Genomic DNA, 18,959 nt, shown 5'->3' with positions numbered 1-18,959 from the left:
CAATTACATTTTCAATAATGCAGAATAAGCCAAAATAATGCATCTTTCATGGGAAATGACATGCTATAAATACACACAGATTCTTGGGACTTTCTCTTGAAAACTGTAGCCTATCTGCCATGTAGTGAGATGTGTGATGTTATTTACTGCTTTACCTGGAACACCACCCGTCAGCCCCCACTGGAAAAAATAAAGCTATGCCATACTATTTTATTCTATTCTATCACAACATTACGAGCAAAGGTGGAAAAAGTGTTCAATTGTCATACTTGAGTAAAGGCAAAGACACCTTAATATGAAATGACTCAAGTAAAAGTGAAAGTAACCCAGTAAAATACTACTTGAGGAAAAGTCTAAAAGTATCAGATTTTAAATGTACTTAAGTACAGTGGTGGGAAAAGTACTCAATTGCCATACTTTGATTAAAAGTAAATGCTATACATCAAATTCCTTATATTTAGCAAACCAGAAGGCACAATTTACTTTTTTATTACTTTTTTCGACAGCCAGGGGCACACTCCATCACTCAGACATCATCCAACAGATCAGAGGCAGTAAGGATGACCAGGGACGTTCTCTTGATAAGTGTGCCAATTTGACCTTTTTCCTTTACTTTTAAGTATTCAAATTGCAACAAGTACTTTTGGTTGTCAGGGAAAACATATGGAGTAAAAACTACCGAGTTTTCTTTAGGAATGTAGTGAAGAAAAAGTAAAAGTAGTCAAAAATATAAATAGTAAAGTAAAGTACAGATACTCCCAAAAATTACTTAAGTAGTACTTTAAAGTATTTTTACTTGAGTACTTTACACCACTGATTACGAGAGCTTGGGATTATACTGTTCTATCAAAATCTTGTTATTGACATAGTTCTGTTCAATGCTCTCTACCTGTATAGTACTCTGAATACCCCAATTCATGTTGATAAGTTCAACAGAATCAGTAGATAGGCCTCTTTAGTGTCCTAAGTTTTCATAACTGTGAACTTAAGCTGTTAGTGTCTTAACGACCGTTCCACAGGTGCATGTTCATTAATTGTTTATGGTTCATTGAACAAGCATGGGAAACAGTGTTTAAACCCTTTACCATGAGGATCTGTGAAGTTATTTGGATTTTTATGAATTATCTTTGAAAGACAGGGTCCTGAAAAAGGGATGTTTCTTTTTTTGCTGAGTTTATATGGGTCTTTCTATAAATAATGGGGCCAATGTGAGACTCTGGGATAATAATAAAAAAATGGTTTGAAACAAAAATAATGTTTATGGAGTTCCACATGTGTACTTCGAGGAATATATGCAAATTGGCCGATAACTCCACCTATAAAGCAACATAGGCATAGGACCAGTGTTCCCTCTCTTTTTTTTCGGCACTGAGCAAATTTCAGGTCTGTTGAGGGCTGAGACTGTACCCACTTTAAGTTACAGTTTTAACAGTGGTCATGTAGGCTACTGTGGCTATTTGATCATAATGTAGGCCTACCAGAGTGACCTACCATCAAAAACAACGGAGAAAATGCATCTCATAACATTTTACCATGGAAATAGCTGTTCTATCATTCAGCCTAAAGTAGCAGCCAATGTGTGGTCTTCAATGTAGGCCTACATTCCATGAGACTTTTGAAAAAAACATGCAGGGCTTGACATTAACCTGTTAATCCACCTGTCCTTCAGACGAGGAGGTGACTGAAAATGTTGTGTTGTTTGATGCAAGAAACCACTTTACAAATTAAAATGCATTATTATTCCCATACCATTATTACAGAGAATCAGACAAATTATGCTACTCTCTGCCTATTGGCTACTTATTCAAGCCTGTCTCAAAATACAACACTGCCCCTTTTAAGACAAAAAAAAGCTCTTTACCAGACTTGCTTTACAAAGATGTCTAGAAATGTACACGTTTTGTGATTTTGCAGGAAACAATCACTCACCTATTGCTGACTACAAATGATCTATAACTGGGCTAATAACTCCCTAACTAGCAAAGGATATGAACAAAATGTGTACAGGTGGCTACATGCAGCTCTCCCTTTGATCTCAAAACAAGGGCACATCTTACTCAGAACCGCTCATGCTGTAAACACAGTCCAGTTAAAAGTAAATGGCACAGATCCATATTTGGCTGTGTTTATGCCGCACCGGTCTGTGTAGAGTACAGGCTGAGTAGTATGTGTCAATGCAATAGAATCCTACTCCGATGCGTCCTGCCTACAACAAAATTTCTTGCATAGTTCAATTTGCTTTGGTTTGTTGCATTGAAAGTGGCTAATAGTGCGTTGATTCGATCACAATTGCCACAGTAAAGGGAAACGTTGATAGTGTTAACAGGGAAAACTCTTGAACAGTGGTCACCAACCTTTTCTGAGTCAAGATCACTTTCTGAGTCAAAACGCAAGCTGAGATCTACTGCTCTGATTTTTTTTAAACATGACTTAAAAAACGTAAGCCTGTGCAACATTAACCAATTAAAAACAGTACTGTAGCGATGAGGTTTGTGCAGTAAGCTATAGGCCCAATTATCACCACATATTGGCTTTGCTTGAATTGCCTTGCCAAATGCATTGTTGTTCAGGACATTTAAAAACAAAACAAAAAAGGAAATTTGAGGTAGGCTATATGATCACACCGGTAATAGATCATTTGTTGTATTACTTGTGAGGCACAGCTGAGTCAGCATACATTTAAATAATTAGCTTTTTATTTTACTGGGCTGATGGTGCCTGCATCTGATGGTCAGTGTCTCAGCGGAGGGAGAGAGCAGCCTCTCAACAGCCCTCCGCTCTCACTTTCCTCCACTGACACTGACCAAAAAGGGACACTGACCAAAAAGTGACATAGTCTTCCAGCTGATGGCACCGCATTATTTATGCCTCATGCTCAAATTCATGTTGTTACTCCAATGAACAGAGAAAGTTAAATATATTAATATATATTAATGTTATGTTAAAAAACCCAAGTCGCTAATAATAACAAGGCAAGCCTATAGATACACTTTCCTACTCATTCATTACTGCTGCAGTGCTTGTTGTAGCGCTGAGTGGAAATAGGAAGAACACATTTTATGGCTTATAAAAGTGTTGAATACAAAGTGTTGACAATGCTGAGTTAAACATGAACTCACTCATAAAAACAGCAGCTCTTTGCTGTATTCGTTGACAGTCTCTCTCTAGTCGGGGTTTTAAACGTTTCTTAAACCTGCTACGTTACAGCAGACACGGTAATCTGAGCCATCCGATTGGCCAGTGGTAGACCTATAGTGCACTTGATTTGCTCTCTGGGCTTGCCGGGAAGGCAGAGTTTGTACCTTTAGACACATGAAATGGTTCAAAATGGTAACAGTTTGCATACCTGGCGCACAGGGCAGTTGAATCGGGTGCAACTACCGCCAACAGCCCAGACAACAACAAAAAATAGAACACAAGGCTTTATCGTTGGGTTTTTTACATAAGTGTTTGGCGATCGACTAGGAATGCCTTGGAGATCGACCAGTCGATCACGATACACCGGTCGGTGACCACTGCTCTAGAAAGTTGAGTGAAGTTCAATCTCGTTGCTTCTCTCTGTGGGCTGATATTTGGAACTGGGATGACATGTACTATCTTAGCTCTTCATCTGTAGCTGATGCGTCCTCCACTTTCCTTATGGTCATTGCATTTGGAGTTGCATTCACAGCCACAAATCTCACATACTCCTCAGCTCCATGTGTGTGTGTCTTTCACAGCAGTCCCTCCAATTAGACGATGTTGTTTTGCCCTGGTATGTGGACAACTCGAAAGTCACAGGGTTGGAGCCTCAGCATCCACCGTTCAATGCGAGCGCATGGCTTTGAGCGAGGACTGTAAATAGCATCTAACGCCTTATGATCAGTAACAAGATCAAATTCCCTGACGTGTACATATGGGTGAAGACTTTCACAAACCCAAAGCAACGCAAGGGCCTCACGCTCAGTTTGTGAATATCTGCGTTCACATTCTGACAGACTCCTGTTCACATAACAGTCTGGAACCATTTCTCTGTGTTGTTCTTGCACGAGCACAGCTCCTAGGACCACTGGTCCTGCGTCTGCTATTGCTTTTGTGGGCATGTCTTTGTCAAAGTACGCGAGTGTCGCGGCTTCAGCCAGTTTCTCTTTTAATGTCTGAAATGCCTTCTGTTCCGGTCCGAAGTGGAATGTTGTGTTCTTCTTGGTCAAATTCCGCAGAGGCTCTGAGAGTGTAGAGAACTGGGGAATGAACCTACTGCTATAGCCCACTGAACCTAGAAAGCTAAAACCTCTGATGCAGTCTCAGGCTCGCTGGCCTCGACCACTGCGCTCCCTCTTTCAGCCGTGGGCACAATGCCCTTCTGTGAGAGTAGCATGCCCATAAACACCAATTTGTTCATGTTGAATTGACATTTCTCTGAGTTGAGAGTCAGCCCACAGTTCTCCAGCTTGTTGAGGACAGCATGCTGGTCATGGGTCTCCTTGTCCGGGGCGTGGACGATGATGTCATCCGATATGTTCTCCACCCCCTTGATGCCTGTCAGGGATGTTTCGATTTCATGTGGATACTGCTCGCTCGCCGATGAAACTGCAAATATGAGTCTTTTATATCTGTACATCCCATTATTCTCTGCAAACATCAATACGTCTCTTGACTCTGGTGTTAGCTACAATTGATGATAGCTCCATTTAAGATCCAGTTTACTGAATGTGATAGACCCATTAATTCCTTGCAAAAGTTAATCTACTTTGGGGATTGGGTACCCGACACGTATGATTGCTGTGTTCGCTTGTCTCATGTTCAGACACGTCCGGTTTTGGCACCACCACTACCGGATTCACCCATGGTGTGACACCATCCACTCTCTCCATTAGGTCCATGTTTAGTAGTTCCTCTATCTTTTCTCCACAGCTTCTCTCAGGCGGAATGATTTCTTGCAGGTCTGCCTGCGTGCTGGACAAGCAGGGCCCCTTGCTGTCACGTTCCTAACCTTATTTTCCCTGTTTAGCGTTGTTTAGTTGGTCAGGACGTGAGCTGGGTGGGCAGTCTATGTTGATTGTTTTTATGTTTAGTTTCATTGTTAATTAGCCTTATATGGTTCTCAATCAGGGGCAGGTGTTTGACGTTTCCTCTGATTGAGAACCATATTAAGGTAGGCTGTTCACACTGTTTGTTTGTGGGTGATTGTCTTCCGTGTCAGTGTTTGTACCACACGGGACTGTTTCGTTTGTCTAGTCTGTTCCTGTTTGTGCGTTCTTCGTTATATGTAAGTCCACATGTTCAGGTTTGTCTACGTCGTTTTGTTGTTTTGTAGTTATCAAGTGTTCTTCGTGTTCGTCGTCTTGATTTAATAAATTCATTATGTATTCAACCCAAGCTGCGTTTTGGTCCGATCCCTGCTCCTTGGACGAGGAGGAGAACAGCCGTTACAAAATCACCCACCAACCAAGGATCAAGCAGCGTGGGAAAAAGCAGCAGCAGCGATCGCAGGATTTCTGGACATGGGAGGAAATACTGGACGGTAAAGGTCCATGGGCACAACCTGGAGAATATCGCCGCCCTCGTGAAGAGCTGGAGGCAGCTAAAGCCGAGAGGCGGCGGTATGAGGAGGCAGCACGGAAGCAGGAGCAAAATCTGGACTACACTACGTGGGAGGAGATCGACAGGTGGGCGATCGACCCAGGGAGAAGGCCGGAGCCCGCCTGGGATTCTCTGGCGCAGTGTGAGGAGGGATACCGGCGAATGGAGGCAGCACGACGACGCGGTAGGAAGCCTGTAAGTCAAGCCCAAAAATGTATTGGGGGGGGGGGGGGGGCTAAAGGGTAGTGTGGCGAAGTCAGGTAGGAGACCTGCGCCAACTTCCCGATCTTACAGTGGAGAGCGAGAGTACGGGCAGACACCGTGTTATGCGGTAGAGCGCACGGTGTCTCCTGTACGTGTGCATAGCCCGGTGCGGGTTATTCCACCTCCCCGCACTGGCAGGGCTAGATTGGGCATTGAGCCAGGTGCCATGAAGCCGGCTCAACGCGTCTGGTCTCCAATGCGTCTCCTCGGGCCGGCATACATGGCACCAGCCTTACGCATGGTGTCCCCGGTTCGCCAACACAGCCCAGTGCAGGTTATTCCACCTCCCCGCACTGTTATGGCTACGGGGAACATACAACCAGGTAAGGTTGGGCAGGCTCGGTGCTCAAGGGGTGCCAGTACGCCTGCATGGTCCGGTATATCCGGCGCCACCTCCCCGCCCCAGCCCAGTACCACCAGTGCCTACACCACGCACCAGGCTTCCTGTGCGTCTCCAGAGCCCTGTTCCTCCTCCACGCACTAGCCCTATGGTGCGTGTCTCCAGCCCGCTACCACCAGTTCCGGCACCACGCACCAAGCCTCCTGTGCGTCACCAGAGCCCTGTTCCTCCTCCACGCACTAGCCCTATGGTGCGTGTCTCCAGCCCGGTACCACACACCAAGCCTCCTGTGCGTCTCCAGAGTCCTGTGCATCCTGTTGTTGCTCCCCGCACTAGCCTTAAGGTGCGTGTCCTTAGCCCGGTACCTCCAGTTCCGGCACCACGCACCAGGCCTACAGTGCGCCTCAGCCGGCCAGAGTCTGCCGTCTGCCCAGCAGCGCCAAAGCCGCCCGTCTGTCCTGAGCCTTCAGAGCCGTCCGTCAGTCAGGAGCCGCTAGAGCCGTCCGCCAGACAGGAGCCGCTAGAGCCGTCCGCCAGACAGGAGCCGCCAGAGCTGTCCGCCAGACAGGAGCCGCCAGAGCCTTCCGCCAGACAGGAGCCGCCAGAGCCTTCCGCCAGACAGGAGCAGCCAGAGCCTTCCGCCAGACAGGAACAGCCAGAGCCTTCCGCCAGCCATAAGCAGCCAGAGCCGTCAGCCAGCCATGAGCAGCCAGAGACGTCAGCCAGCCATGAGCAGCCAGAGCCGTCAGCCAGCCATGAGCAGCCAGAGCCGTCAGCCAGCCATGAGCAGCCAGAGCCGTCAGCCAGCCATGAGCAGCCAGAGCCGTCAGCCAGCCATGAGCAGCCAGTCTTCAGCCAGCCATGAGCAGCCAGAGCCGTCAGCCAGTCCGGAGCTGCCCCTCAGTCTGGTGTTGCTCCTCAGTCTGGTGTTGCTCCTCAGTCTGGTGTTGCCCCTCAGTCCGGTGCTGCCCCTCATCCCGGTGTTGCCCCTTAGTCTGGTGCTGTCCCTTAATCCAGGTGGGTTAATTTGGCGGGTGGCTATTGGGAGGAGGCTACGGAAGCGGGGATTGACTATGGTGGGGTGGGGACAACGTCCAGAGCCAGAGCCGCCACCGTGGCCAGATGCCCACCCAGACCCTCCCCTATAGGTTCCGCATCTTGGGGGGGGGGGGGGGTACTGTCACGTTCCTGACCTTATTTTCCTTAATTTAGCGTTGTTTAGTTGGTCAGGACGTGAGCTGGGTGGGCAGTCTATGTTGTTTGTTTTTATGTTTAGTTTCATTGTTAATTAGCCTTATATGGTTCTCAATCAGGGGCAGGTGTTTGACGTTTCCTCTGATTGAGAACCATATTAAGGTAGGCTGTTCACATTGTTTGTTTGTGGGTGATTGTCTTCCGTGTCAGTGTTTGTACCACACGGGACTGTTTCGTTTGTCTAGTCTGTTCCTGTTCGTGCGTTCTTCGTTATATGTAAGTTCACATGTTCAGGTTTGTCTACGTCGTTTTGTTGTTTTGTAGTTATCAAGTGTTCTTCGTGTTCGTCGTCTTGATTTAATAAATTCATTATGTATTCAACCCAAGCTGCGTTTTGGACCGATCCCTGCTCCTCCTCAGACGAGGAGGAGAACAGCCGTTACACTTGCAAAGTTATCTGCACATCCGGTGGCGACTTTAGCACGTAAATATTGGTGGGGCAAAAAAATATATATGTGGGATGCATGCCAGCAAAGCCACTACACAACACAACACTAAACAATACATTAATTGCACTGTAACGGTGACAAACAGTGCCCACAAATTGTTAGGGCCTACATAAAGCTATCCCAACAGCAGTCCCAACAGCAGTCCCAACACCTTACCACTGCAACACCTGGCTATCAGCAGAGCCTTGTCTGGCAGCAAAACAGTTAATTCAGCCTCATTTACTGCCTTTAAAAAACATAGCTGATGTGGCTGACTTGCTTAAACAAATGTGGGTTCTAATGACAATTGAGATGTACAAACTATGACATAAGGGGTGACGACAAGCAGATAAGAGGCAATATGTAATTTCGATTAAGACATTAATGAGCGAGCTAGGACGGACGTAGTCAATATAATAATTTTTTTCAGCACGTTTGAATGTACAGCGACAGAATTCAGAACATGGGCCGTTCTTACAGTACACCAAGTCAGAACCGTAGGATAAATAAAGGGGGCATATACGCAGACAATGAAAGCTCTTACAATATTTGATATGCTTTCAAGACAACTGAAAACTTGAAGGAAAAAAAAGGTCAAATTATGATGACGTCAGTGATCTTCAGGTCGTAGCTCTAGAAAGAGGCCCGAGTTCCGAATGTACAATTCCGAGTTGGATGAAAGTTCAAAACGTATTTTCCCAGTACCTAATTTTTCCCGAGTTCCCAGTTGTCTTGAACTCACTAAAGTCAGATTTTGCAGTTCCGAGTTAACAGTTGTTTTGAGCATGGCACAAATCATGCTTCATTGACAGAATGGCCAATGTTGAATGTTTATAATTTTAAACTAGTAAAAGAGACCCTTAAATGATTGCTTTGCAATGCTTGCAGTTAGCCACTGATTCCTTCCAAACCACTCATTGTTGAATTAGTGATTTACAACTTGTTGTGTAATGTTTATGTCCAATGGCCGATGAGCACCGATACGTTTTATCTATAATTTCTCTTCATTATTTCTCTTCATATGACAAGGATTAAAAATGATTTACCAGGAGATTGTTGACTGCTAGTTAAGATTTTGAAAGTATAATGTTGACATGATCAGTCCAATCAAAGCTACTGCAGATATAATGTGATTTTAAGTCATTTTATCTGTGGCCAATGACCTTGAGCCTTCTTGGATGAGCACTTCTAATGTAACTCTATGGCAGCACCCAAGGGGCTGGAATTTTCTAACTCTACCCTTAGACTTGGCGGTGAAGTAGTGTCCCCATGAGTGACAGAACACTGAGCCAATCACGGCTCTGCTGGCTTGCCCCACCACCACAGAAAGAACTGAGCTAGGCTGAAACACCTGCCTTACAAAAGAAAACAAAAGACCATGTTTGTATGCGACTTTATTAACTCAACTATATTGTAGCGATCCGCACAGACAGCTGTGTGTTATGTGTTAGTTGGTTGTGTTGTACTTACCAGTACCCAGTGTTCAAGGGGTCGGACATGCCAATCAACCTGCTATCTGCCAATCACAGGAATGCCTGGAATGTTCTGAAGCAGGGCATCCTGGTGGTTGGCGGAGTGGTGTGGAGGGGGGTTGGGCAGGGGGATGGAGCATTGGAAGTTAAGACCAGGTTTTGTCATGGTTATCTCTCGTACGTCTGGCCTTCACAAGAGAAGGTCACAGTTGGTTAATAGGGTATCCTTCATTTATTTGGCGTGGGCTACGGCCAAACAGTAGCCTGTGTAAAGTTGGGTTAATAAACCGTAAATTCGTAAACTCAATCCTGTCTGGACAATTGTTCCTTTATGATCTAGTCAGGTCATTACAATATATATATTTTACATTGTTTGCCAACTGATATGTGACACATACTAATACCCCAAAAACATGCAAAACAGGAAATCCCCCCCCCCCCCCCCCCCCCCACACTGTTCTATATTCTCTTTGATTTAGTTGTTACTGCAACTCCGACAAATGACTGAATGGATGACATACTGACTGACTGAAGGATGAATGAAATGATCAAATATGTTGGAATGAGGAGTTGCGTGCATCACACACGCACTGCACTTTATTTGGCTAGTAGGCAAATAGGCCTACATTAGAGTATAATGACTCTATGATTGCATTTCTCCAGAAGGGAATCTTCTGAGGCTGAGGGGGGCTTTTCTGAAGGCGCATGGTGCTGCATGGAGATCACAAGCTCTTCAACTGGGCAGCAGTGTCGTGATGGAGGGAATAGCCTATATGGGTAAGGGTAAGGCTGCAGGATCGGGGCACCACCAGTACAGAGCTTGCTCAGGAATGGCAGCAGGCAGATGTGAGTGCATCTGCACGCACAGTGAGGTGAAGACTTTTGGAGGATGGCCTGGTGTCAAGAAGGGCAGCAAAGAAGCCACTTCTCTGCAGGTAAAACATCAGGAACAGACTGATATTCTGCAAAAAGTACAGGGATTGGACTGCTGAGAACTGGGGTAAAGTCATTTTCTCTGATGAATCCCCTTTCCGATTGTTTGGGGCATCCGGAAAAAGCTTGTCCAGAGAAGACAAGGTGAGCGCTACCATCAGTCCTGTGTCATGCCAACAGTAAAGCATCCTGAGACCATTCATGTGTGGGGTTGCTTCTCAGCCAAGGGAGTGAGCTCACTCACAATTTTGCCTAAGATCACAGCCATGAATAAAGAATGGTACCAACACGTCCTCCGAGAGCGACTTCTCCCAACCATCCAGGAACAGTTTGGTGACAAACAATGCCTTTTCCAGCATGATGGAGCACCTTGCCATAAGGCAAAAGTGATAACTAAGTGGCTTGGCGAACAAAACATCGATATTTTGGGTCCATGGCCAGGAAACTCCCCAGACCTTAATCCCATTGAGAACTTGTGGTCAATCCTCAAGAGGCGGGTGGACAAACAAACCCCCACAAATTCTGACAAACTCCAAGCATTGATTATGCAAGAATGGGCTACCATCAGTCAGGATGTGGCCTAGAAGTTAATTGACAGCATGCCAGGGCGGATTGCAGAGGTCTTGAAAAAGAAGGGTCAACACTGCAAATATTGACTCTGCACCAACTTCATGTAATTGTCAATAAAAGCCTTTGACACTTATGAAATGCTTGTAATTATACTTCAGTATTCCATAGTAACATCTGACAAAAATATCTAAAGACAATGAGGCAGCAGACTTTGTGAAAATTAATATTTGTGTCATTCAAAACTTTTGGCCACGACTGTACATTTAACAAACAAGAAAATTGTGCCCTTTGGTTTGCTTAATATAAGGAATTTGAAATTAATTTGAAATTATTTATACTCTTACTTTTTCTTTTGTATATTTTAGCAATTACATTTACTTTGATACTTAAGTATATTTGAAAACAAATAATTTTAGACTTTTACTCAAGTAGTATTTTTGCTGAGTTACTTACACTTCTACTTTAGTCGTTTTCTATTAGTGTATCTTTTATTTTACTCAAGTGTGACAATTGGGTACTTTTCCACCCCTGAACAAACTTAGCTGAACAAAACATCCAATAGGCGCTCTCAAAATTGGCGCTCCGTGTACAGGAAACACTTGTCTGTCAAGCAATCGCGCTAAATGTTGAAAAGCGTTCACTTCATTGAGCGCGATTAATCAGCTTCGCAAAGACGATACCAGCTACTAAACAATTCGACTCTAACTGGTGAGTTTAATGTTTATCATACGTTGCTTTTATTATTTTGTCAGCATTTCTTTTCATTTGGCTGTGTTTTTTTATTATTTTGTTGGCATTTCTTTTCATTTGGCTGTGTTTTTTTATTATTTTGTTGGCATTTCTTTTCATTTGGCTGTGTTTTTTTGCACGGTGATATAACCTATGTACCGTGAAGAACAGCTCAAATAGCCTCGAGGCGCTCAACTATAGGCTACTTTTTTATTCGCTGACAATTTTTTTGTGATCCAGAAATTAAGAAGAATTGTGCTTTATTTGTCCAATTTTAATAGTGCCCGCTTCGGGGCACTTCTTCTCTCAGCGTCTAGTTTATGTCTTCACTCAGCAACTACTGCTCTGTTGCTTGAGTTTTGAATAAGATGCTGTATTGTTGAATGTGTTACATGTTTTAACTGTTAGAATAAATCAAATGAATAGCCCGCAAAAACAATACAGACAAGCAAAACATCCTTTCAATTGGTCTGTACATAAAAGAGCGACATGCGCAGCGTACTAGCCTGTGTGTATAGCAACTGTTGTTACTTTGTTGTACGTGTATGAGTCATATCCTCAACGTGGTGTTCTTCGAGGAGCCACCGGTGGTCCCGACACCAAGGATTTAATACAATATAATTCGATGTATCAACTACATTTTCTATTTGAAGCATAAGGCAGGTAGGTGGTGAGTGTGTGTCGACAGGTGTGGGCTACCCCAAGATGTTATAGTCCATCGGGAAGGATCTCATTTCTGATTAGATCTAGAGCGTTATAATTAAGGCTGTATAGGTCTGAAGTTAATGCCAATAGTTTAATACGCCGGTATTAGCCGAAGTAATGGAACACATTTTTCTCCATGTCAGTAATAAAACCGTTCATTTTGAGATGTTGTATCATCTTCTATAATAATACTAATTTCATCTCAAAGTTTGCCATTGAATACTTCGTTTCAGAAGCCATGTGGAAAGCTTTTCTTATTTACCACATGGTTCATTCAGAAAGTAGCCTTGTCTAACCTGAGATACCTACCAGCTTCTGAACATGGCAGACAAGGAAATTATGTTGTAGAAATGATGGCGGGAGGGGACTGGATATGGTTAACTCCTTTGAAGTTGTCGACTTTTTAGAACATGCTGAAATCACCAAGAGCAAAAAATATGATGTTATTTCTTGTCAAAGATGACTGATTAGAATAACATCAGGGGGATTTGCTGTGGTTATTTTCAACACAGCAGTATTTAAAAGAGTGAAACGTTCAGAAGCTCTCCTCTGTCCCATGTTTGTGTACAGACTCGAGAGGATCAGGATGACTACCCAGAAGAAAGCCCCTGTGGACCGGTGAGTTTACTCACTTTTCATTGGCTGAATCATCTGTGACAAAAAGCTTGTGGTGAGCAACTTTCACGTGCTTCTTCGTTTAGTCACCATATAACGACACAGGGCGAGATCCAGATGCAGACACAGGAGGCAGATGGTTTGAGTCTCTGCTATTTATTCAAATACAAAGGGGCAGGCAATCGGCAGGTCGAGGACAGGCAGATGTTCATTAACCAGGTCAGAGTCCGAAAGGTACAGGGCGGCAGGCAGGCTCGAGGTCAGGGCAGGCTGATTGGTCAGGCAGGCAGGCTCGAGGTCAGGGCAGGCTGATTGGTCAGGCAGGCGGGCTCAGTGTCAGGGCAGGCAGAAAAGGTCGGAACCGGGAGGGCTAGAAAACAGAGGCTAGGGCTGGTAGGCTTGACGAGACGAGACGAACTGGCAACAGACAAACAGAGAACACAGGTATAAATGCACTGGGGGTAATGGGGAAGATGGGCGACACCTGGAGGGGGGTGGAGACATGCACGAAGATAGGTGAAACAGATCAGGGTGTGACATACCATATCGTTCATCTGAGCACTGGTCCATGGGAATCACATAAGAAATGACATGATATATCAGTAATTACTCAGTAAAAAACTAGAAATGACTTGTTTCTTTGGGATACATTAAGCATCACTAGGCACCATTTAGTACTAGGTAATCACCGATTGTGTAAGTAAACTATAAAATACCCATTCTTACCACATACATTCCTATGAAATACAAAGTAAATACCAGTGGAAACAGTAACCTACCTTAAAACGCTGTGCTACCAGCGGATGTAGGAGTGGTTGCTATGTGAGATGTGAGTGATGTCTTCTCTCCCCTAACAGAGGCTGTGCTGTGGCCGTCATCATCTTTATCCTGGGACTGGGGACACTGCTGCCATGGAACTTCTTCATCACCACCACTGAGGTACCACACAGCTCCTCTACCTCATCACAACCAGACACACACACACACACACTGAGGTACCGCAAACAATAAACATTTTCACTGAATATTACACTTTCACACAAACGTCCTGTCTATTATTAGTTTGCTGTATGATAAGAGTAGGGGGCTTCAGCTAATGTCACCTCTGTTCTCCCATTGTTTTCTGCTGAAGTATTTCGACGACCGCCTCAAAGGGACCCCGTCAAGTTACGGAACGACCCCAGTTACTAATGGAACGACCCCAGTTACGAATGGAACGACCCCAGTTACTAAAGACTACGAATTTGCCAGCTTTATGACCCTTCTATCCCAGCTGCCCCTGCTCCTCTTCACCCTAGCCAACTCGTTCCTGTACCAATGGTGAGCAACATACCACATGGTTCTATGTGTCTTACTTTTGATTCCACACCTCTCTCCTTTTGAATGGAAGGTCTAGTTTAATGTAGTGGTCTAACCCAACCTTCTTTTTCCTGTGTGGCGCTAGTATCAGAGAGAAGGTCCGGATTGCTGTCAGTCTGGTCTCCATCCTCTGCCTCTTCCTCCTCACGGCCATTATGGTCAAGGTGCCCATGCAGCCCGACAGCTTCTTCTCTATTACCATGGCAACTATCTGGTTCATCAACTGTGAGTTGGTTCCCACCTGCCCTCATGTGTCTCTGGATCCCGTATTATATCGTTCAGAATCAGAAGTAGTAGTATCATTGTCTGATGAAAATGTGTTCCAATCAGATTTTACGTGGAAATACTCACACATCCCCTCTTCCTCCCCTTCTCCAGCTTTTGGAGCTGTGCTCCAGGGCAGTCTGTTTGGGCTGGTAGGAATGCTCCCCCCGAAGTACAGCACATTGTATCTGAGTGGTCAGGGACTGGCAGGGATCTTCGCTGCTCTGGCCAGTCTGCTCTCTATCCTCAGTGAGTACTACACTTCCCTACGCACAACATATCACCTCACGACACACACTAACAACGAACACAATGACACACCCAGGCGCACTCAATCAACATGACCTTCTCCTTAATATAGTAACAGGCTCACTAAAACAGGTCTTTTGCTAATGGCATTTGCTCACAATGTTTGCTCACATTAGCATAACTGGAAGAGCAGGCTCAAACTGTGGTAAACGTGTGTTATGCTTCAGCTTCACTCAACTGATTAACTGGTCACCACATCCTGTTTGGTGGGAAACATCTCAGCTCCGCCTGCCAGCATAGATTTGACTCTGTTTTTAGGTCAACTTGTCTTTTAATTCTATTTAGTACTGAGTTTCTCTTCTTCTCTGTGTAGGTAAAGCAGACAAGGCCAGTGCTGCTCTTGGGTACTTCCTAACCCCCTGTTTGGCAACTCTGCTCACTTTGCTCAGCTACTTACTACTGCCACACCTGGTGAGTGGCTACACCGGTCATGACAAGAGAGCAATAGTCAGTTCTCCTACTGTTGCTTAGGACACTACAGAGGAATGTACTCATTGTGTGTTGGGTTCTAGGAGTTTGCCCGGTTTTACTTTGAGAAAAGTAAAAGTCACCATGACCAACTGGCGACCTCAAGCGAGCCTCTCAAAAGTGCAGGTAGGTTTATGGACATTATATTCCATCCTTAACTAATAACAAATACATTATACCATGTACAAGAGCTATTATTACTAATAGTTAATTCACTTATGTGCAGGGATTTTCCTTAATATGTTTGTTTGTTTTCAGCTATGTTTTCAAAACGATATAATGCTTGAACCATTTGTCACTGTCATTTATCACGGTCAAATCAGTGCAGTTGCCAGAGCCCTGACGATTTTTTCCCTATTCTTCTCAAAGACAAAGAAAAAGAAGCTTTGGCCAATGGTGACCTGAATGGCTACAACAATAAACCCATAATAACAAATGGTGATTTTGAGGCCAGTGGGACCAAAGAAGCCCTGTCAATGACAAAACAGACTGACAGTCACACCAGGTCATCTGTCCTGGCAGTCTTCAAAAAAGTGCCTTGTTCCCTATCCCACTGTCATTCCAATCTCAATTCAAAACAACATTTTCTCAAACATTTCTCTCACACTTTGTTACTGTTGTGCAGATTTGGGTGATGGCCCTCTGTGTGACGTGTGTGCTGGCTGTCACACTGTCGGTTTTCCCCGCTGTCACGGTGAAAGTGAAGAGTGTGTATGGAAACAAGGAGTGGGGTGAGCAAACAGCTGGGAGAATAACACATCATTGCCTAGTAATATAATGTCCAGTTGTGGTTGGACATCTGCCTTACACCTGTATCTTTCAGACCGATACTTTCTCTGTGTCTGCTGCTTCGTCGTCTTTAACGCCATGGACCTGATTGGCCGCAGTGTCACCTCTATGGTTCAGTGGGTGAGTCTGACATTTCTGCCCTCTGTCTGTCTTCTTTACTACCAATAACTGCATTCAATTGCTGCTCCAATGCCTCAGAGCATGTTTCTCTGCCTAATAGTGTCTCTCTGTCTTTATCTGTCCACAGCCCTCAAAGAGAAGCCGTCTGTTGCCAGTGCTCGTGGGGTCCCGTGTGGTCTTCATCCCTCTCATTATGCTGTGTAACACTGACAACCGTCAGTACCTGCCAGTCCTGTTCTCCCATGACGTTGCCTTCGTTGCCATCATGACATTATTCGCCGTGTCCAATGGATACTTAATCTGTCTCTGCATGTCCTACGCACCTCAGTGAGTCACGGAATTGATATCTTCCCGGAATCTCTTCAACAGTTTTGTTAAATTGTTCCATTAACCGTTTTTTGTTTTGTTTAATTTAACATGTTATTACACTGTAGTAATCCCTGTTCTCTTTCCCAGGTTGGTGAGGTCTAAAGACTGTGAGACAACAGGGGCCTTGATGACCTTCTTCCTGGCTCTGGGTCTGTCTCTAGGGGCAGCCCTCTCCTTCCTGCTGAGGAACCTGCTTTAGAGAACACTACCTTCTACATACCGCTCTAACCAAACCAAGTCTGGTTACGCTCTTATAAAAATAGACTGCTATCTTGAACCTAAAAGGGTTATCCATCTGTCCCCATAGGAGAAGACTTTGAAGAAGCCTTTTTGAATCCAGGCAGAACCCTTTTGGGTTCCATGTAGAACCCTCTGTGAAAAGAAAAGGGTTCTACCTGGAGCCAAAAAGGGTTCTCCTATGGGGACAGCCAAATAACCCTTTTGGAACAATTTTTTTCTAAGAGTGTATTTATGTGTTATTCGTTGAATAGAAATGGGTTATACACATATTCATTAATGCCAAAGCAAACGTACAGTACCAGTCAAAAGTTTGGACACACCTATTCATTCCAAGGTTTTTCTTTATTTTTACTATTTTCTACATTGTAGAACAATAGTGAAGACATCAAAACTATGAAATAACACATATGGAATGATGTAGTAACCAAAACATTTATTTTATATTTGATATTCCTCAAAGTATCCACCCTTTGCCATGATGACAGCTATGAACACTCTTAGCATTCTCTCAACCGGCTTCATGAGGTAGTCACCTGGAATGCATTTCAATTAAGAGGTGTGCCATATTAAAAGTTAATTTGTGGAATTTATTTCCTTCTTAATGCGTTTGAGCCAATCAGTTGTGTTGTGACAAGGTAGGGGTGGTATACAGAAGATAGCCCTATTTGGTAAAAGACCAAATCCATATAATGGCAAGAACAGCTCAAATAAGTAAAGAGAAATTACAGTCCATCATTACTTTAAGACATGAAGGTCAGTCAATCCGGAAAATGTCAAGAACTTTGAGTTTCTTCAACTGCAGTCGCAAAAACCATCAAGCACTATGATAAAACTGGCTCTCATGAGGAAGGCCACATGAAAGGAAGACCCAGAGTTACCTCTGCTGCAGAGGATAAGGTCATTAGAGTTAACTGCACCTCGGATTGCAGCCCAAATAAATCCTTCACAGAGTTCAAGTAACAGACACATCTCAACATCAACTGTTCAGAGGAGACTGCGTGAAGAAACCACTACTAAAGTACACCAATAAGAAGAAGAGACTTGCTTGGGCCAAGAAACACAAGCAATGGACCTTAGACCGGTGGAAATCTGTCTTTTGTCTGATGAGTCCAAATTTGAGATTCTTGGTTCCAACCGCCGTGTCTTTGTGAGACGCCGAGTAGGTGAGCGGATGATCTCCGCATGTGTGGTTCCCACCGTGAAGCATGGCGGAGGAAGTTTGAAGTTGTTGGGGTGCTTTGCTGGTGACACTGTCTGATTTATTTAGAATTCAAGGCACACTTAACCAGCATGGCTATCACAGCATTCTGTAGCAATACGCCATCCCCTCTGGTTTGCGCTTAGTGGGACTATCAGTTGTTTTTCAGCAGGACAATGACCCAAAACACACCTCCAGGCTGCGTTAGGGCTATTTGACCAAGGAGAGTGATGGAGTGCTGCATCAGACCTGGCCTCCACAATCTCCCAACCTCAACCCAATTGAGATGCTTTGGGATGAGTTGGACCACAGAGTGAAGGAAAAGCAGCCAACAAGTGCTCAGCATATGTGGGAACTCCTTCAAGACTGTTGAAAAAGCATTCCTCATGAAGCTGGTTGATGAAGAGAATGCCAAGAGTGTGCAACGTTGTCATCAAGGCAAAGGGTGGCTACTTTGAAGAATGTAAAATATAAAATATATTTTTGATTTGTTTAACACTTTTTTGGTTATTACATGATTCTATATGTGGTATTTCATAGTTGTGATGTCTTCACTATTATTCTACAATGTAGAAAATAGTAAAAATAAAGAAAAACCCTTGAGTAGGTGTGTCCAAACTTTTGGCAGGTACTGTATATGTATATTTAAAACGAAGAAAAGTTATTGCACTGTCACGCCCTGACCTTAGAGATCCTTATTATTCTCTATGTTTGGTTAGGTCAGGGTGCGACTCGGGTGGGAAAGTCTATGTTTTCTATTTCTTTCTTTTTGGCCAAGTATGGTTCCCAATCAGCGGCAGCTGTCTATCGTTGTCTCTGATTGGGGATCATATATAAGTTGTCATTTTCGTTTTGGGTTTTGTGGGATCTTGTTTTCTGTTTAGTTTCTTAGCCTTACAGAACTGTGTGCTTTCGTTTTTTGACTTTGTTATTTTGTTTGGTGTCATCAATAAAGTTACGATGTACGCCTA

General features: G+C 44.2%; 1 protein-coding gene across 2 annotated transcripts in view; it reads left to right on the top strand.

Moving 5' to 3' along the window:
* LOC129869058 (equilibrative nucleoside transporter 2-like) overlaps window positions 1-18,959 on the top strand; it is a 21,541-nt gene extending 2,582 nt beyond the window's left edge. The window contains exons 1-13 of one of the 2 annotated variants that reach the window (XM_055943532.1): window positions 10,675-11,531; window positions 12,828-12,875; window positions 13,730-13,811; window positions 14,005-14,192; window positions 14,317-14,456; window positions 14,610-14,744; window positions 15,118-15,215; window positions 15,317-15,398; window positions 15,642-15,805; window positions 15,898-16,003; window positions 16,096-16,181; window positions 16,309-16,508; window positions 16,638-18,959. In XM_055943532.1, the coding sequence (XP_055799507.1) occupies window positions 12,844-12,875; window positions 13,730-13,811; window positions 14,005-14,192; window positions 14,317-14,456; window positions 14,610-14,744; window positions 15,118-15,215; window positions 15,317-15,398; window positions 15,642-15,805; window positions 15,898-16,003; window positions 16,096-16,181; window positions 16,309-16,508; window positions 16,638-16,749 (1,425 nt within the window). In that variant the 5' untranslated portion in view covers window positions 10,675-11,531; window positions 12,828-12,843 and the 3' untranslated portion in view covers window positions 16,750-18,959. Of the gene's footprint in view, window positions 1-10,674; window positions 11,532-12,827; window positions 12,876-13,729; window positions 13,812-14,004; window positions 14,193-14,316; window positions 14,457-14,609; window positions 14,745-15,117; window positions 15,216-15,316; window positions 15,399-15,641; window positions 15,806-15,897; window positions 16,004-16,095; window positions 16,182-16,308; window positions 16,509-16,637 lie in introns of those variants that run through there. The other variant, XM_055943531.1, reaches the window with a different exon arrangement.

Source organism: Salvelinus fontinalis, chromosome 13 (assembly GCF_029448725.1).
Source record: "Salvelinus fontinalis isolate EN_2023a chromosome 13, ASM2944872v1, whole genome shotgun sequence".
Taxonomy (NCBI): domain Eukaryota; kingdom Metazoa; phylum Chordata; class Actinopteri; order Salmoniformes; family Salmonidae; genus Salvelinus; species Salvelinus fontinalis.
This window is presented reverse-complemented; position numbering and strand designations above follow the sequence as displayed.